The 20,615-nt window shown below is 44.2% G+C and overlaps 2 protein-coding genes across 3 annotated transcripts in view; one reads left to right on the forward strand and one right to left on the reverse strand.

Moving 5' to 3' along the window:
* The window catches only part of cep76 (centrosomal protein 76), a 48,729-nt gene extending 36,592 nt beyond the window's left edge, over window positions 1-12,137 (reverse strand). The window contains exons 1-3 of one of the 2 annotated variants that reach the window (XM_080194685.1): window positions 11,984-12,118; window positions 9,479-9,594; window positions 2,027-2,182 (exon numbers count right to left, since the gene is read on the reverse strand). In XM_080194685.1, coding sequence (XP_080050811.1) covers window positions 2,027-2,182 — 156 coding nt within the window. In that variant the 5' untranslated portion in view covers window positions 9,479-9,594; window positions 11,984-12,118. Of the gene's footprint in view, window positions 1-2,026; window positions 2,183-9,478; window positions 9,595-11,983 lie in introns of both variants that reach the window. The other variant, XM_080194684.1, reaches the window with a different exon arrangement.
* Window positions 12,138-12,945: 808 nt separating this feature from the next.
* The window catches only part of psmg2 (proteasome (prosome, macropain) assembly chaperone 2), a 35,887-nt gene continuing 28,217 nt past the window's right edge, over window positions 12,946-20,615 (forward strand). Inside the window, exons 1-4 of the mRNA XM_080195004.1 lie at window positions 12,946-13,111; window positions 16,410-16,581; window positions 18,922-18,980; window positions 19,998-20,116. Coding sequence (XP_080051130.1) covers window positions 13,046-13,111; window positions 16,410-16,581; window positions 18,922-18,980; window positions 19,998-20,116 — 416 coding nt within the window. The 5' untranslated portion in view covers window positions 12,946-13,045. The remainder of the gene's footprint in view (window positions 13,112-16,409; window positions 16,582-18,921; window positions 18,981-19,997; window positions 20,117-20,615) is intronic.

Genomic DNA, 20,615 nt, shown 5'->3' on the forward strand with positions numbered 1-20,615 from the left:
TTTGGTCAGTGCAGGCTTGATGGGCTGAATGGCCTCCTTCTGCACTGTAGAATTCTATGATTTTATGAGTCGGTTAAGATAATATTTACTGGAGTTTAGAAGATTGAGGGGGATCTCATGGAAACCCATAAAATTCTAACAGTGCTAGACAAGGTAGATGTACGAAGAATATTCCCGGATTGTGGGGAAGTCCACAACCAGCAGTCTGAAATGTGGTAGATCATCTAGGACTGAGATAAGCAGAAAAGGGATCAAAGGATAAGGTGGTGGTGGTGGTGGGGGGGAAGAGAGAGAGAGAGAGAGAGAGAGAGAGAGAGAGAGAGAGAGAGAGAGAGAGAGGAGGAAGAGAAAGCAGAAACAGGTTAGTAAATTGGATGATTAACATTATAATGAATCGCAGAGCAGACTTGAAGGATCCGATGGTTTATTTTTGTCTCTATTTTCGATGTTTGTATATTACCAGACTGGCCATGACCACGCATCAATGAAGGGGAGTGGTCAACATTCTTTAAACCAACAATACCTCACAATAGTTTCTCATTAATCTGTGTCAGATTTATTTCTTAGCGCAAACAAAATGCATCAAATGGCTCGTAATACTCTTGGTAACAATAAACACCAACTATAACAACATGTCAGAATCAATCTAATGCTCTAATAAACCTCAATGGCTGAGCATCGAGAAGAAGAAATAGGCAATGAATTGTTACTTTTCAGACTGGGGTTCCCCAGAAATCAATTTAGGACCAGTGCTTTTCCTGATCTATATTAATGACCTCAATTTGTGTGTGGATGACACAAAATATTATGAACTGTGAGTAGGATAGTTATAGAACTGTAGAGGACAGACAAGCTGGTGGAGTTCATGTCATATTGGACTCAAAACATTCATTGTTTCTCTCCACAGATACTGCCAGACTTGGAGTTTTTCCAACATTTTATTTTAGATAGGCAGGTGGGATAGAAACAGAAATTAGAAGCTGGGAGTAGGCCATTTGGCCTTTCGCACCTGCTCCACCATTCATTTTGATCATGGCTGATCATTGAATAATGAGATAGATAGACACATGGCAAATAAATTTAACGTAGAGAACTGTGAAGTGATTCATTTCAGTTGGAAGATGAGGAGGTAATAAAATATTAAATTCTATAAGACACGGGTGCACATGTACACAAATTGTTGAAGGTGGCATAGCAGGTTCAAAAACCGTTAATAAGGCAAATGAGACACTGACCTTTATAAATAGAATCCTAACAAAAGGTTATAGTGAATCTTTGTAAAATACTGGGTCAACCTCAACTGCAGTATTGCAGCCAGTTCTGAGCATCACACTAAGAAGGACACAAAAACATTAGAGAAAGGATGCAGAAAAGATTCATGAGGATAATTCCAGGAATGAGAATGGAGAAGCTGTGGCTGTTCTCTTTATAGAGAAGTTTGAGATTTGATTGAGGTCTTCAAAATCACAAGGGGTCAGGGCAGAGCAAATTGGCAGAAAAGTTGAGGTACAGAGGACACTGATTTAAGGTGAATGGCAAAACAATCAAAGGTGACATGAAGAAAAGCTTTTATTCAGCAAGTGGATAGGATCTGAAATGTTCTCCCAGCGTAGAGGCAGATTCAATCATGGTTTTTAAGAACAGAACTAGACAGTTATAAGATATGGTGAAGGCATCGTGTCCAATGGAGTTGTGCTTGCCGAGGGCCAGCATGAACATGACGGCCCAAATGGCCTCCTTTTGTGCAGTAGCCATGCTACAATTCTATGCTGCAGCCCCTGGAGAGAAGGGGACAGCAGCTTCATTGCAGCTGTCCAATGACATAATTGTCTGGTCCCTGATTGCAAACATGTGCATTTGTTTTAACGGGGACATTGATTCTCATGATATTTTACATCAACACTATTCAGTAATGACATTAAATATAAAACAACAATTTTCTTTGTAAATGAGCTTTTTTGATTCTTGGATTTTAATACTGGAGAATGTTTAGGAAATATGCTTCTCATTGTAATAAAAGGCTTACAGTTAAAAACTGGAGCTCCTTCATGACATCGTCTACAATGCCACGTCGCTGTAATGCTTTAACAAGATCAGCCTCCGATAAAACTTGTGAAGAAACAGCTAGCTCGTCCCGGACTGACTCTGCTAAGATTTCTCTGATTTTTTCATGGACGTTCATCTGGTCAAAAAATAATTAGAATATTATAAATGTTGGCAAGCTGCAAACTGGCTGCACAGGTTTAAATTTAAAAAGGAACAGACCAAAAAAAGATTTGCATCCTGCAAAAAAAACCCGTTTATATATCTTATTGGCACAGTGGTTAGCACTGCTGCCTCACAGAGCCAGGGATCAGAGTTTAATTCCGGCCTCGGGTCACTGCCTGTGTGGAGTCTGCATGTTCTCCCCGTGTCTAGTGGGTTTCCTGCAGGTGCTCCGGTTTCCTCCCACAGTCCAAAAGACATGTTGGTTAGATGCATTGACCGTGCTAAATTCTCTGTGTACCTGAACAGATGCCAGAGTGTGGCAACTAGGAGATTTTCACAGTAACTTCATTGCAGTGTTAATGTTCACCTACTTGTGACTAATAAATAAACAAACTTGAACTGGTACTCTGGCGAAAAATAACTCCTGCTCAGATGTACTACATATGGGGTGGAAAAAGAATCTCCTTGTGGCACATGCAAACAATATTAATGTGATCATCTAAACTTCAATAGTCTTGGACTTAAGTCTGATGCTGCCTCAAATCACTTCGATTGCACAAATGGTTAACATGATCTTTAGATTCCTGAACTATTTATTAAATTCGTATGATTGAACCTGATCTTAATTAGCAATGTTGAGAAAGTAAATCCACAAATGTGAGATAAAATAGGGAAACCAAAAACAAACAAGCTTCAGAATAGACTTCCCACAAAGATCCTGGTTTTCTTTCCCATTTGTTCATGGGATGTGGCCGGCCATTGCTGTTTGGGCCATTATTTATTGCCTATCCCTGCAGCCACAGTGGCTTCAGCAAGCAGAAAAGCCACCAATCACATTGAGTTATTCACACAACAAAACCTGAATATCCTTCACTACTAATTTAAATGATCAAACGATGAAAAAGCAGTGATGATTGGACTAAGATTGAAGCTACAATAAAAACAAACATTTTAACAATTGAAAAATTCAGAACTGGAGAAATTTGACTTGCCCCACAAATACAAAACTAGGTTTACACAGCCAGTGTTCAATTTCAAGGTTTTTCACGACAAGAACGGAATCTCAAAAATTCAAATAATTTCCTGCTGCGGGGTGGGGGAGGAGGAGAAAGAGGGGTGGTCCTCAAGTTTCACCTTTACTATCACAAAATCAAGGCCATAGTGTTTTATCAGGATGGAGCTAAAGCCCTCAATTCCTTCACAGCAAATTGTTAAGATCAGGAGGAGTATTTGAAGAAAAAGCTGACATAAGTTACTGAAAAAGGAAACATATTTTGGGATCAACCCTCTCGTCTCCTTTTACTATCACCATGTAAAGTCAAAGGTTGAGATTTTAGCATTAACTTAGAGGAAATGACTTTCGGCCCATGAGTCCAAGTTGGATTTAAAAGTCTGATTATGAACTTCCAAATTTCCATTAGGATTTCTGAGTTCCAATATGCACTTTTAAAAAATTTATTTCATGGGACATGGGCATCGGTGGCTGGGCCAGTATTTATTATTGCCCTTAAGAGTCTAGCACTTTGCTGTGGGTCTGGAGTCACATATAGGCCAGATCAGGTAAGGATGACAGATTTCCCTCCCTAAAGGGCATTAGTGAACCAGATGGGTTTACATGTCAATTGACAATGGTTTCATTAGTCACCATTAAACTTTTAATTGAATTCGAATTCCACCATCTGTCATGGTGGGACTCAAACCTAGGTCCCCAAAGAATATCCTGGGTTGCTGCATTGCTAATCCAGTGACAATACCACTGCGCTACTGTCTTCCCCTCTCATTGCTGAATCAGTACTTCATAAATTCAAGTCCCATTCTAGAAATTTGAAGAGATAATTGGTATTAGGGTAGGTGGGACTTGTTCGGGCGGGATGGGGTTGGTCTGAATCGTGCTGGGACCAGAGTGCTGGCGAATCGAGTAAAGAGGACTGTAGACAGGGCTTTAAACTAATTAGGGGGGGGGAGGGTGCGAGGGTAGGTGACGCTACGAGGTCTAAAGTTAAGGATAGGGTACAGGTAAGGGAAGAGGCCGAGGATGTCCCAAGTGGTGGCGTTACGGCAAATAGGGTCCAGGTGAAGGCTGGGATGAAAGCGCTTTATCTGAATGCACGAAGCATTCGGAATAAAGTGGATGAGCTGGTGGCGCAGATCGACACAAATGGATACGATCTGGTGGCCATTACAGAGACGTGGCTGCAAGGTGACAGGGACTGGGAGATGAATGTACAGGGCTATCAAGTGTTTAGGAAGGATAGGCAGGAGGAAAGAGGGGGTGGCGTAGCTCTGCTGATTAAGGATAGTATCAAGGTGGTAGCAAGGGATGATATCGGAGCCAAACAGCAGAACGTGGAATCGTTGTGGGTGGAGATTAGGAACAGCAAAGGGAGGAAGACGCTGGTGGGTGTCGTCTATAGGCCCCCGAATAATGATCTGGAGGTGGGGCGGGCTGTTAACGCGCAAATAAGTGCGGCGTGCAGGAATGGGACGGCAGTAGTTATGGGAGATTTCAATCTGCATATTGATTGGTCGACCCATGTTGGACGAGGTGGGCTCGAGGAGGAGTTCTTGGAATGCTGCCGGGATAATTTCCTTGAACAGTGTGTGTTGGAGCCGACGAGGGAGCGAGCTATCTTGGATCTGGTGCTATGTAATGAGACGGGTAGAATTAGGGACCTTGCGGTGAAGGATCCTCTTGGAGAGAGTGATCATTGTATGGTGGAGTTTCTGGTGCAGATGGAGGAGGAGGAGAAAGTGGGTTCCCGGACACGCGTCCTTTGTTTGAATAGAGGGGAGTATGGTAGGATGAGAGAAGAATTGGCGAATGTGGACTGGGGGAGTGCGTTGGAAGGTAGGTCTGCTGAGGAGCAGTGGAGGATCTTTAAGGAGATCTTTCTTGGTGCTCAGCAGAAATTTATTCCGATGGTTAAAAAGGACAGTAGGAAGAGAGGTAATAAGCCGTGGATAACGAAGGAGGTGAAGGAAAGTGTTAAATTAAAAGCGGAGGAATTTAGAGTAGCTAAGAGCAGTGGGCGAGAAGAGGATTGGGAAAGGTTTAAATGTCAACAAAGATTGACAAAGAAGTTGATAAAGGAGGGTAGGAGAAGCTATGAGGCTGGGCTAGCACTTAATATAAAAAAGGATAGCAAGAGTTTTTATAAATATATAAAAAGGAAGAGGCTGGCTAGGGTGAATGTTGGTCCTTTAGAGGATGAGAAAGGGGAGCTAGTGGTAGGGGATGGGGATATGGCTAAGGTCTTGAATAACTTTTTTGTTTCTGTCTTCACGGAGGAGGACGTGAATAATTTGCCGGGTGTTAGCGATGGAAAGGTGGTAGGAATGGAGGGTCTTAATGACATTACTGTTACTAGAGAGGTGGTGCTCGACAGACTGGAGGGGCTGATTGTGGACAAGTCGCCAGGACCGGATGGAATGCATCCGAGGGTTCTGAAAGAAATGGCGGAGGTGATAGTGGATGCCTTGGTGGTTATTTTCCAGACGTCGCTGGATTCCGGGGAAGTGCCGGAAGATTGGAAAACGGCTAATGTTACGCCGTTGTTTAAGAAGGGTGCCAGGCAAAAGGCGGGGAATTATAGGCCGGTTAGTTTAACGTCTGTGGTAGGTAAAATGTTAGAATCCGTCATTAAGGAGGAAATTGCGAGGCATCTTGAAGGGAATTGCTTGATAGGGCGGACGCAACACGGTTTCATTAAAGGGAAGTCGTGTCTGACAAATTTACTGGAGTTCTATGAGGATGTGTCTAGGGCAGTGGATAGAGGAGAGCCGGTGGATGTGGTCTTTCTGGATTTTCAGAAGGCGTTTGACAAGGTACCTCACAAGAGGTTATTGCAGAAGGTCAGGGGACGTGGAGTTGGGGGTAGGGTGTTAGCGTGGATAGAGGATTGGTTGTCAAATAGGAGGCAGAGAGTGGGGGTCAATGGGTGCTATTCGGATTGGCGGTTGGTGACTAGTGGGGTGCCCCAGGGGTCGGTGCTGGGGCCTCAGCTATTTACCATTTATATAGATGATCTGGAGGAGGGAACCGAGTGCAGGGTGTCGAAATTTGCTGATGACACCAAGATTGGGGGAAAGGCAAATTGTGCGGAGGGTGTGGAGAGTCTGCAGAAGGATCTAGATAGGCTGGGCGAATGGGCCAGGAAATGGCAAATGGAATTTAATGTTGGCAAGTGTGAGGTGGTCCACTTTGGTAGGAAGAATGGTAGGAAGGACTATTACTTACGGGGCGAAAAACTGCAGCAGGCGACGGTGCAGAGGGACCTCGGGGTCCTTGTGCATGAGTCGCAAAAACCCAGCTTGCAGGTGCAGCAGGTGGTCAGGAAGGCGAATGGGATGCTGGCCTTCATAGCGAGGGGGATTGAATATAAAAGTAGGGAGGTCTTGCTGCAGCTGTATAGGGCATTGGTGAGGCCGCAGCTGGAGTACTGTGTGCAGTTTTGGGCGCCGCACCTGCGCAAGGATATTTTGGCCCTGGAGGGAGTGCAGAGGAGGTTTACTAGGCTGATACCGGAGTTGAGGGGATTGAGCTATGAGGAGAGGCTGAATAAACTAGGCTTGTACTCGTTACAGTTTAGAAGAATGAGGGGAGATCTCATTGAGACGTATAAGATGATGAACGGGATGGATAGGATAGAGGTGGAGAGACTCTTCCCGCTCAAAAAAGACAGTAGGACTAGGGGGCACAGCCTCAAGATAAAGGGGAGGCGGTTTAGAACGGAGTTGAGGAGGAACTTCTTCACTCAAAGGGTGGTGAATCTCTGGAATTCTCTGCCCGTTGAAGTGGTGGAGGCTGCCTCGCTAAATATTTTTAAGAAGCGGGTTGATGGGTTCTTGATAAGAGAGGGGATTAAGGGTTATGGGGAGAGGGCGGGAAAGTGGAACTGAGCCACAACAGATCAGCCATGATCTTATTGAATGGCGGGGCAGGCTCGAAGGGCTAGATGGCCTACTCCTGCTCCTATTTCTTATGTTCTTATGTTCTTATGTAACCTAAATGCAGTGCAGTGAGGCAAGACTCAAAATCTGGTCAGTGAACAAAGAAATGTTTATTAGCAGAATAACTAAACATATTGTAGAGCAAAGAGAAAGGTCTTAAACTCCACAGACCCAAAACTCCAACTGCTAGAACAAGTACAGGCAAGTCTCAGTGAGTTCCCAACAAAGCACCCAATGGGCAAGCATGTCACATGACCCTTTCAAGGAAATGCTCTTTAAAGGGCTAAGGCATCACATCCTCCCCTTTAAAAATCAAACTATATACATAACAGATAAGTAACCATTTACAAAAAACCCCAAGACTAGCAGGGCATCAAATACAGTCCATCACAAGTCCGGTCTTTCTGATGATTTCCGAACTCATTGGGAATGACAAAGCTCCCGGGCAGGCCCTTCTCTCGCTGGGGCAATCTGCTCTCACTCTCTGCTCGATGAACGTCCAACCAGTGATGAACTGCTTGGGCTAGTGCTCTCCCCACTTGCTGAAGCTGAGAAGGTTGTTTCTTTTGCTGGTGGACACGTCACCCCCATTCAGAGAGAGGGATACCCTTCACCTCCACTCAACGGATGGCACCACCATTACCGGCACAACAATACTTGACAGCTCCTTTGGAGCGAAACTTGTTTGCCTCTCCCTTACATGATCCACATGTTTCCGTACTCTATTTCCTTGAATGTCAACGATGTACGACACTGGCCCAGTCTTTTTCACCTGGGATTCATACTGCACCCCTCCCAAAGTTCCTTGCAAAACCTGATTGCTCGTCCTGAAACCGCGCTCTGGTTTGCTTGAACCACAACACGGCTTTTGGGCATCCTGCTTTATCTCCACTTTCACGCCAACTTTGGAAATATGAGATCCAGGCATATCCGTTAAATATTCATCCCCATGATGGTTTCCCAAACAACCAATCTATCAGAAACCTTGAAACTTTAAAAACCAAAAAATTCCTACAGTGCAGGAGGTGGTCATTAGGCCTGTCCAATCTGCACCAATCCTCTAAAACAGCATTTTACCCTGGTCCAAAATTCCAGCCTAATCCACTGGTACTGTGAGGTTGTGCTAACTACAGTGTCACCATGCTGTCCCTCAGTTTTCAGGGAGCCTGGGGACTATCTTTTCATCACTGCCTTAAAGGTCTGGACTGCTCTCTGCCAACCTATTGAACGTTGGATGATAAGGAGCTGTTTTAACATGCTAAACTCAATTTAATGAAGCTCCTCACTGGTGAAAGTTAAGCTGTTATCTGACACCAGGACCTCAACAAATTATGGATGGCAAGATGCGATGCTGAGAAGGACGTTTCTTTTGCTGGGAGACACGTCACCCCCATTCAGACAGACAGACACTCTTAACTCCCACTCACATCAGATGGCACCACTCTATAACCACTGTAACTTCTCTATCATCACCATTGAGGCTGTGGACCTAGTCACAAGTACATCCATCTATTTTCAACGGCCATTGATAATGACACGAACGTGGCACCTAGAAAAGATACCACAATAACAATATGGATCCATGTCCACAGCCAATTAGGCCACTCCCAAGGGTGATTCAAGCAGACCAGAGAGAGCACTTTCAGGGTGGGTGACCTGTGCAATCTCTAAAGTTAAGCTCACGATGAAGTTGTATGTTTAGTATCCGAATAATGACAACAAGATAATCTGCCGTTTCTCTCCCCCCATCTATTTCATTGGCTCCAAAGAATAACTTAAGGTACTCAATGTAATGACACCACTGTTTCACATCGGATCAAAAGCTTTGGGTTTCCCAATCAAAGGCATTCTTAACTCACATTTCACTGTTGCTGCCTAAATCCAGTGGAGGCCTGGTCTTGAATTGTAACTGGCCACAGAGGTCTTCTAATGCTACCCTCATCGCCAACGCAGGGCAATTACACAAAGGTCAAAATCCGATCCGTGAACTAACAAAGATTTATTAATGGAATAACTATACATACTACAGACCAAAGAAAGGATCTTAAACACCACAGGCCCATAACTCCAACTGCTAGAACAAGCTTGATTGGATCACATGACCATTTCAAGGAAACACCCTTTAAAGGGGTATGACACCACACTAAACCAACACTCCAATGAGGGAGGGTTTCAGGTGCCATCTTTTTGGCTGAAACATTAAACTGAGATGGGAAAAGATCCCAGAGCCATTTTTAAAGGTGAAAAGTCTGCCAATATTTATCCCTCAACCAACATCACTAAAATCATTATCTGGTCATTTAAATTATCTGACATTTACCTGATTGCTGTTTTTGGGGGCTTGCTGTGGACGAATTGGTCACTGCACCTTCCTATATTACAACAGCGACCACACGTCAGAAAGTACTTCATTGTCTGTGAAGCTTTTGAGACATCCTGTAGTCATGAAATACAAATGTAATATAAATGAAAGAGCTCTCTATCTTTCATGCTTAATATAAAATACATTTAAAATGTACAGCAAGCTGCCACAAACAGCAATGTGACAAGTCAATATAACATGTAGTGATGCTTATTGAGGGATATATATTGACAGGAACTTCCATGCTGCTTTTTTTTTAAAAAAAACAGTAGTGCCACTGAACCTTTCACATCCATATGAGGAGTTGGAGCGTTTAACATCTCATCTGAAAGACAGTTCCTCAAATCTCTAGAGTCAAAGTTGAACTCACAACATTATGACTTAAGACAGCGTTACACACTTAGCAACAAATAGCAACCTCTACTCACCCCCTCCCAACCCCAAGGTTAAAGCAATTTTTAAAAACACACACAAGCCTGCAGCTCTGGTGTGCTGACAGTCTTTGGATAGTTTTTATACGCTGGATGAACCATGTTTCACATTTACACAGAGGGCAAGCAGTTGCAGTCCCTCGTTTGAAGGGACTGCCCTTCTATTTCTAATTGAGTTTCAATCTCACGCTCCTAATCTTTGCCCACTCACGGCAAGGAAGTCAGCAAGGCAGAAGACAACTTTATGCTGGTTCTGGGTCAGACAGGGGCATTGACAAGTCTAGTAGAATTTGGTGGTGGAGTAATTCACGCCAGCTGCTTGCCTCTTTTATACAGTGACAATCATGCTCAGGTTTACCTGGGAGAAGGAACTGACAGCTTCTGCTAGTACACTCAAAGCTTTTCAAACCAATGGATGGATAAGAGGCTGAAGTGGGCAGTGGATACAGGCAACAAAATTATAAAATTGAATTAACAGAAAACATTGGAAATATGGAGCACATCTGGCAGCATCATTCAAGAGAAACAGAATCAAATACTACCAGTCTTATAAGCATTTCCAGAATTTTATGTTTTTATATTTCAGATTTCCAACATTTACAAAATTCTAATTTAAAGACTTAAGAGTGGGGTGCCCCAGGGGTCGGTGCTGGGGCCTCAGCTATTTACCATTTATATAGATGATCTGGAGGAGGGAACCGAGTGCAGGGTGTCGAAATTTGCTGATGACACCAAGATTGGGGGAAAGGCAAATTGTGCGGAGGGTGTGGAGAGTCTGCAGAAGGATCTAGATAGGCTGGGCGAATGGGCCAGGAAATGGCAAATGGAATTTAATGTTGGCAAGTGTGAGGTGGTCCACTTTGGTAGGAAGAATGGTAGGAAGGACTATTACTTACGTGGCGAAAAACTGCAGCAGGCGACGGTGCAGAGGGACCTCAGGGTCCTTGTGCATGAGTCGCAAAAACCCAGCTTGCAGGTGCAGCAGGTGGTCAGGAAGGCGAATGGGATGCTGGCCTTCATAGCGAGGGGGATTGAATATAAAAGTAGGGAGGTCTTGCTGCGGCTGTATAGGGCATTGGTGAGGCCGCAGCTGGAGTACTGTGTGCAGTTTTGGGCACCGCACCTGCGCAAGGATAATTTGGCCCTGGAGGGAGTGCAGAGGAGGTTTACTAGGCTGATACCGGAGTTGAGGGGATTGAGCTATGAGGAGAGGCTGAATAAACTAGGCTTGTACTCGTTAGAGTTTAGAAGAATGAGGGGAGATCTCATTGAGACGTATAAGATGATGAATGGGATGGATAGGATAGAGGTGGAGAGACTCTTCCTGCTCAAAAAAGACAGTAGGACTAGGGGGCACAGCCTCAAGATAAAGGGGAGGCGGTTTAGAACAGAGTTGAGGAGGAACTTCTTCACTCAAAGGGTGGTGAATCTCTGGAATTCTCTGCCCGTTGAAGTGGTGGAGGCTGCCTCGCTAAATATTTTTAAGAAGCGGGTTGATGGGTTCTTGATAAGAGAGGGGATTAAGGGTTATGGGGAGAGGGCAGGAAAGTGGAACTGAGCCACAACAGATCAGCCATGATCTTATTGAATGGCGGGGCAGGCTCGAAGGGCTAGATGGCCTACACCTGCTCCTATTTCTTATGTTCTTATGAATTATTATAATAATTAAAGGCCATAGAGTCAGAGCTTTACAGCACAGAAACAGACCCTGTACCAGCCATCAAGCACCCAGCTATTCTAGTCACATTTCCATGCAAGGTCTGTCACCTTGTATGCTATGGCGATTCAAGTCCTTCTTAAACGTCGTGAGGGCTTCCACCTCTAACACTCTTTCAGGCAGCGAATTCCAGATTCCCACCACTCTGGCTGAAAGGGTTTTTCCTCAAACCCTCTCTAAATCTCCAGAAGGAGCAGGGCCTCAGGGAGGATAGGATAGATGCTTCAAACGACATCATAGCAACAGAGAGGCTTCAAAGCCGAGTCCTCTCTCCCTCTCCGACGTGCCCGAGCGGGGGACACAGTGCTGGCTCACCTGGGTCAGTTGGTTGTGAATGATCTGCTTAAGTTCGGAGGCCTTCTGCGGCGGTAGTGACATGTTGAAAACTATCTAACCAGGGATTAACACTGAGCTCAACGACAAACCACCACCGCCTACCACTGACCTCCAGCCCAGCCCCAACGGCCAATAAGCCCCACCCCACTCCTCCAATCAGCAGAGCGCCTGTGTCCAATACCCAACAAGCACCTCTGAACCCCGCCCAATAGCTCCGCCCCGCCACATACCAGGACCCGCCCCATAGATAGGCCACGCCCCCAAGTTAAGCCCCGCCTCCGAACCTACAGTCCCACCAGCGCCAATGCCTACGGTTATACAACTCCGCCTCTCTATAAGCTCCGCCCCTTGCCCCCCCCTTCAGCTATTTCCGACAGTCGTCAAGCTCCACCCCCAAACACACAGGCCAATCGACGCCAGCAGCTATGGCTACCAAACCGAATCCCATCCTAAGCTCCGCCCCTCGGTCATAAAGCCTTTTACCCAGGATCACCAAACCCGTCCCCCTTGCTGACTGTCTCCGGAACTCCGCTCTTTCACCGGGGTCGAGCAAGCCCCGCCCCTTACCAACGGCTATCAAGCCCCCGCCTACACCTTTTTCGGGTCAAACAAGTAAACAAACTTAAATTACGTTCGGACAAAGAAAAAGGGGACAGCTCCCCAAAAGGAGGGGGAGCCCCCGCCTACAGTTTCCTCCGAGCTCCGCCGCCCGTTATAATTAAGGTCCGCCCCCTTGCTGCGCAGCTGCAGCATGCTCGAGGGTTTGAAATCCTAGCGCTAAAGTCAAGCGGGAATTTACCCACCCACCTGACTCGTAAGCGAAACGCCCCCACACCAAAATCCCCAGGAACTGGCCTCGATAGGTTGAATTTTAAGCAACAGCCGTGGCGGGTTGCTTCGCGCTAAAGTTTGGTTTTTAGAAAACAAAACGGGCGCGCCCATGCGCGATAGTCGGTGTGGTAGGTCCCCTCCTCCATGACGTGATTAGAACGCGCCAGCAGGCGGGTGGCGGTTGGAGTTGTCCATCCTCAAGGCAGCAGAATGGAGGCGGTTTTCATCCCGAGTGGGAATTGTTGTGTCAATCTGAAGGGTTATACTCTCATCATGGTAGGTAGCTGCTGTATTGACTGTGCAGTCTGAATAAAGTGCAATAGATTCTGGTCAACATTGATGTGGGATCTTTAGTGTCGATTCTGGTATTTATAACAAAACTCTTCCATTAAAATAGCCCCTTGGTATTGGGGTATCTGAAACATTGTATGTGTAATCCCCTATTAATATGGTGTTGGTGCCCAGTAGGTGCCGAATGGCCTGTTTGTGCGTTGTGAAATTCTGACATGTCATTCTGTGTGGAACGTGCCAGAAACACGGGTTTTGAGTGGCTCAGTGGGTTAGCACTGCTGTTTGACATCGCCAGGGACCTGGGTTCGATTCCCAGCTCAGGTCACTGTGTGTTTGTGGAGTCTGCACGTTCTCCCTGTGTCTGTGGGTTTCCTCCAGCTGTTCCGGTTTCCTCCCACCGTCCAAAAGAGGTACTGGTTAGGTGCACTGGCCGTCTAAATTCTCCTGCAGTGTACCTGAACAGGTGCTAGAGTGTGGCGACTAGGGATTGCAGTGCCTACTTGTGACAATAGTAAATAAACTTTCAAAACAACTGGTGTTTTGAATTATAGAATTAGAATCATAGAATCCTATAGTGCAGAAGGAGGCCATTGAGCTTGCACTGACCACAATCCCACCCAGGTCCTATCCCTATAACTTCACATATTTACCCTGTGAATCCCCCCTGATGCTAAGGGGCAAATTAGCATGGTCAATGCACCTACTCTGAACATCTTTAGACACTAAGGAGCAATTTAGCATAGCCAATCCAACTAACCCACACATCTTTGGACAGAAGGTGCTGGGCTTCAGTGCAAGCCAGCCTCGTGGTAGGACACCAATTGGGGCTGCACCTAAAATGTCTTGTCCTTCTCGTACTTGACCTGACATTATGTTTTTTTTGTTCTTGTACCTGATTCCCAATATCTGTGATTTTGCTGTTCTCTTTGGGCACATTCGTGGATGTATGGTAGGAGGGTATTGGAGAGAGGTTATTGAGGAATTCTGGAAGTATTGTTGCAGGAGCGGAAAGAGAATGCATTGTATGAGATGTCTTGACCAAGATTAGAATGGAACCAGGGGAAGATAGTTTCACCCAACTGGATGACAGAGTGGTTGGTCACCTAGTTCCAAAGGCTGCATACTGGCTGAGTAAAAATGGGAAACATAGGAACTTAAGGGCAGGAGAAGGCCATTCAGCCTATCAAGCCTACTGCACCTTTCCAAACAAATATAGCTGATCATCCACCTCAATGCTTTTTTTCCCCACGCTATCCCCAGATCTCCTTATGTCATCTCACTCCACATGCAAAATTGTTGATAGCCTTCAGGTAATGTTGTTTAGTGTCACAGATGACCAACTGACCATTTATACAGGAGAATACTGCTTCTATGAACCCTCAGATTATAGTAGACTGCTGCATTGTGTCAGCAGTGGCTTTTTGGTAAGCCCCTCACCTCTGAGTCACAAATTTCTGGACCCATGCCCACTTCATGACTTGAGCACAAAAATCTTGTCTGACCCGCAGTACATCACTGAGGGGGTGCTGCATTGTCAGCGGTGCTGTCTTTCAGATAAGACGTTACGCTGAGGCTTTGTCTGTCCTCTTGGGTGGACCTAAAAGATCCCATGACGATATTTTGAAGAACTACAGAAGAGTTATCCATGGTGTCTTGACCAATATTTATCCCTCAGATATCAAAATTATATCAGATTGTCTGGTCATTACCACTTTGATGTTTGTAGGAGTTTGCTGTGCAAACATTGGCTGTTATTTCATACATTACAACAGTGAACACAATTCTTTATTGGTTGTAAAGTGTTTTGAGACATCTGATAATTGTGAAAAGTATTCTATAAATGGAAGTCTTTCATCTTTTTATCTACATGATCAATTTTGAAATAAAATATTACATTTTCTGCATGGAGAGAGAGGGTGGGAAATAAAATGAGATTTCATATCTAACCCTCCCCATGGTACAATGTAGAGAGATTTTCTTAGCATCCTGAGCTATTGTACCACCTTGGCTGCCAGAACTTGGGTGGTGGCTGTTGTGTAGGAAGAAAAAGAAAATGGGATAGAGAGATAGAATATAGTTTGACACAAGGGATATTCCTGAAAAGCATATTCACAATACCAAGTCTACAACTGGTGAATGAAAATGAGGGGAGCAAAGCAGTGGGACAGCACATGGATGGTGAGATGTTTTGTATTCTAAATGTAAAAATAAGGTGGTAAGACAAAGGCCTTATTGCTGCTATCTTTGTATTCACGTGCACTGCTGCATAGAATCCTACAGTGCTGTTTGGCTCATCCTGTCTGCACCGACCACAATCCCACCCAGGCCCTATTCCTGTAACCCCCACATATTTACCATGCTAATCCCCCTGACACTAGGGTCAATTTAGCATGACCAATCAAGCTAATCCATGCATCTTTGGACTGTGGGAGAAAACCATGGAGACACGGGGGAAATGTGCAAACTCCACATGCACACAGCGACCTTAAGGCTGGAATTGAAAGCAGGTCCCTGGCACTGTGAGGCAGGAGTGCTAACCACTGTGTCATCCCATACAAGACTAGGAGTGGAATTAGACCACTTGGTCCATTGAGTCTGCTCTGCCATTCAATCATGGCTGATATTTTTCTCATCCTCACTCTTCTGCCTTTTCCCCATAACCCCTGCCCTCCTTATTAATCAAGAACGTATCAAACTCTCTCTTAAAGACACTCTGACCTGGCTTCTCAGTGTTCTGTGGCAAAGAGTTCCAAAGATTCACCACTCTCTGGCTGAAGAAATTCCTCCTCATCTCTGTTTTAAAGGATCGTCCCTTTAGCCTGGGGACAATCTGTGCCCTCTGGTTCTAGTTTTTCCTACTAGTGGAAACATACTCTCCACATCCACTCTATGCAGGTCTCACAGTATCCTGTAAGTTACAGTAAGATCCCCCATCATTCTTCTGAAGTCCAATGACTACAAACCCAGAGTCCTCAACCGTTCCTCATACGAAAAGCTCTTCATTCCAGGGATCATTCTTGTGAACCTCCTCTGGACCCTTTCCAAGGTCAGCACATCCTTCCTGACATATGGGACCCAAAACTGATCACAATACTCCAAATGCGGTCTGAATATTGGCCATGTGTCTCATAATAACTACTAATTATGAATGGGATGGATGGTGTATCAAGGGGCTAATTACAAAATTATTTCTTATTTCTGTGGTGCACAATGGATCAGTTTGATTGAGTCAAAGTGCAGTGAGCATATCATTCTCAACTATCTGATGTTTTTGCTGTTGCAGCCAGTTGTGTCTGTGGGTAATGTTGGTCAGCTAGCAACAGACCTGATCATTTCTACACTCAGTTTGCCCCGGATTGGTTATATCCACAGTGACTGCCTCCTTCCAGTAGTAGGAAACAATCCCTATGCAACAACTCCTGAGAATTCAGCAGAAATGTGCATCAGCTCTGAGGGTGAGTGAGAGGAGAACGAGGGTGAAGAACTCTCTGACATGGTATAAATATTTAGAAATTTAAATTGAACAATTGTTTTTATTTGGAAAACAAACTTCCATCTGCTCTGAAAGTTGTAAGATTATGAAAGAGATGCTGATTGAGGTAAGTTGTTCAGCGTAGTAAGAAATTAAAATGCCAGGTAATATAAGTTTAAATAAAGTTAGTTCTTTGTAGTGAAGCCTTGTACAGAATGAGAAATAGTTCAAATTTGCCTGAGAAGCAACTGGAAATGTTGGAAGGATTATTTTGATTTATTATCGTCACATGTATTAGGATACAGTGCGAAGTATTGTTCCTTGCATGCTATACAGACAAAACATACAGTTCATAGAGTACATGGGGAGAAGGAAATGAGAGGGTGTAGAATATAGTGTTGCAGTTACAGATAAGGTGTGGAGAAAGAACTTAATATTAGGTAGGTCCATTCAAAAGTCTGACAGCAGCAGGGAAGAAGCTGTTCTTGAGTTGATTGATATGTGACCTCAGACTTTTGTATCTTTTCCCCAACGGAAGAAGGTGGAAGAGAGAATGTCCGGGGTGCGTGGGGTCCTTGATTATGCTGGCTGCTTTTCCAAGGCACTGGGATATCACTGCACCTCAGGTGATGGAAGGTCAATTTTATTTAAATAAAACCCAATGTCCTTTGCCTTTTCTTGAAAGTTCTTATTAAATTGTAGATTTATTTTCCTCATTATCCCTTTAAGCAACATGGGCATTGTAATGACCTGTTTCTCTCCCCATTCGTTCCTACGATGTGAGCATCACTGGCAAGGCTGGCATTTATTGCCCATCCTGAACTGTGCCACAAAAGGATTGACTTACTTGGTCATTTCATAGTCAACCACATTGCTGTGGGTTCAGTCACGTGTAGTTCCTTTAAATTCCTCTGAACTATCTGCTGGGCTTTAGCTACTGAATCAAATACAAAGCGGGCAGATAATTTGTTGTCAGCCTGGATTGAAGGCTAGAGTAGCTGATCTGTTTCCGTAAATATTGTTATCTGATGGTTTAATAGATATTAATTCTCAAATAACCTATCTGATTGAAGTTAGGTGTAGTTATGTCCAGTAAATCCATTTCTTGCTGTGGGTAGATAAGACATTGAGGATTGAGCCTTGATCTATTGGCTTATGGGTCTGTTCTACAAGTTTAATCCACAGCTTGGTCCCATGCGTTTTAGTGAATCTAATGTTAAGTTATAAGAACAGGTTGCTAGACTAGGCTGCCTTTGAATATAGAATATTAATGGGTCGTATAACGGAGGTCTTGTGACAGAGTGGCAATGTCCTCACTGCTGGACCAGAAGCTCTAGATTCAAGTCTAATGTCAGGACTTGTTGGCCATGGAAGGCATTTTCAACGTGGTGTAACGGGCTGATAATCAGCTCAGAAATCCTCGCAGCAGTTCCCCCACCATTCCCCAAAGGGTAAAAAAAACACTGTAGGTATAAAGATATGTGGAATAAATAATGGGACATATAATCAAGATGTTTAAGGTGATTGAAGGAAGTGATAGGGTAGATAGTGAGAAAATATTTATTCTTGTGGGGCAATCCAGAACACGGAGACGTAACCTTAAAATTAAAGCATGGCTTCTCAGGTGCAATATCACAAACTCTCCTTACAGGATAGGGGAAATCTGGGATACTGTTCCTCAACCCCCAAGACCCGCCCCTCCCCTTCCCTAAAGGCATCTGGATGTGTATCAAAATAGCAAATAGCAGGGAGAATGTGCAAATTCCACACAGTGACCCAAACCAAGAATCGAACCCGGGCTCCTGGCGCTGTGAAGCAGCAGTGTTAATCACTGTGCTACCGTGCTGCCCATTACCCGGGTGTCTCTGGATTACTAGTCCAGTGACAATATGACAATGCCACTGACGATAGATATAGAACAAAGATGGAGTTAAGATACAGATTTGCCACTATCAGTTGGGTTACTGGACAGGCTTATGAGGCTGAATTGCCTTCCCCTGTTTCTGTGGATCTCCATCTGTTCTTGTGGTCCTGCGTAAACATAAATCTTTCTTTCTCTGGAGTACAGCCTTCACTAACACCTCTTAGTATGTTTTCTAAAGGCAGTCATTATAATTAGTTAGTGATAATTATAATTGCATTAAGGGAGAATGTGGCTTCTTGTTCTAATTATTAAAGAATGACCCTTGATATTCATTTGCCGGTAAAACTGGATTGTTTTTTGAGGATATTATGTATTAGCTAGTTCCTTTAACAACAAAACTGTAAAGTGAAAATACAGTGGGCCTGGGTGTTACATATGTGATTATTTTCTGTGTTACAGTTTATGCATCAACAGATCGAAAGTTGGCGGTTCTGCAGATCCGATCCCCGATTATTCAGGTATTGCAGTGAAGCAAAATTGGACAATCTCTGTCCTAGTTTAATTGTGTTTTAAAACAGTTGGAATTTAAACTCTTTTGCCCTCCTAATATGTGAAAATAGAAGCTGGGACATGAGGGGTGGGATTTTCAAGCTGCGCTGTCCACAAAACCAGAAAAATTCCACCTGAGCTCAGCGGACTTTTCCAAGGTCCTCCCCTCCCTGCTACGATTCCCATGGCAGGCAGAACAGGAAAATTTGCCCCGAGGTGTCTACAATGAGTTGATTGAATTAAAAATTAGTTTAAAGAAACTTTGTTTTAGTATGCACTTAACTCTGCATTGCATAGAGGTATTCAGCAAGTATGAGTGTCTTGGCTAAGATCATTGTGATGAATCAGGGTTGATCAAGTGGCATGGATTGATGCATACAAATATATAAAATAGGAGTGTAAGTGATCTTGAGCCTTTTTCACAGTTCCATAAGATCATGGCTGATATATTTGCATTTCAAATTCCATAATCTCATCGTTCCATTACTTACATGATTCATTACTTATCTTTGACTCCACAACCCTCAATGCTAGTCCCTGGGGATGTGCTGCACTGCCCAGATCTTGCCTGGCTTGTGTCAGAAGGTCAAGCGAGATCAGATCAGCAGGCTTTTTGAACGGAATGGCAACCCGACTCAATTGCCACTTCATCTTATGTGTGGAAGGAGTTCCATTTTGGATCTTTTGATAGTGAGCTGCTTTCCATCTGTTTTGTTGTAAAGCAAGTTGGGCCTTAAACTCCCTAAAACCTCTTTCTCCAGAGAGTGATCAGAATGTGAAACTCGAGGCCGCAGGGAGTGGTGGAGGCAAATAGTGTCAATGTATTTTCGAGATACTAGATAAATATATGGGGGGGAAAGGATGTGTAGTGGAGTGAGGTGAGGCTTGTATGGAGCATAAAACAACAGCATTGACCTGTTATGCTGCATGTCTTTTCTGAGTTGTAAATTCTATGGAATAACCAGAATTTCACCTGCCCGTTATAGGGTAAACACCGCTCATTCCGACAACAACTCCTTTCCTGGATTAAAGAGAGTGAATTTAGCAAAGTTGTGGCCCTGTCCAGCAGTTACGCCTACCATCGTGTCGACAAGCAGCTCATTGGGTAGGTTCAGCATCAACATTACCGTTGGCTTTTAGAGATTGAAGCAATCAATCTCTAAAGTATTTGGAAGTTCTGAGAGAGAATGGTGCATTACTGAGCCATGGGGGTCAGTCTAGACCATGAGTTTTCCAACAGAAACAACCTATTAAGTTTGCATTTGTACTACCACTGACCTAAGAGTCTGTAATGTGTGAGAGGGAATTGCGTCGTGCCTCAAGGTAGGAAGGAGCCTGAAAAAACAAATGTGTGGCGTTTTGTTATTGTACTGCTGCTTGTTTAATTACTTTATGATGAATCGGTACATTGACTTTAGGCAGTGCTATGACAATTAGTAACCTAATAATGTAAAGTTGTGTGCCTGGAAATCCTGTGGTGATCGCTTTCTAGATACATTTTGCTTACCAGATTAAACCTAACCTTATCTTAGGCTCAACTATCTTCAGCTGCTTCATCTATGACATTTCCTCCATCATGAGGTAAGGAGTGGGGATGTTTGTAG

This window comes from Carcharhinus amblyrhynchos, chromosome 8 (genome assembly GCF_965287045.1).
Source record: "Carcharhinus amblyrhynchos chromosome 8, sCarAmb.v2.hapA, whole genome shotgun sequence".
NCBI lineage: Eukaryota > Metazoa > Chordata > Chondrichthyes > Carcharhiniformes > Carcharhinidae > Carcharhinus > Carcharhinus amblyrhynchos.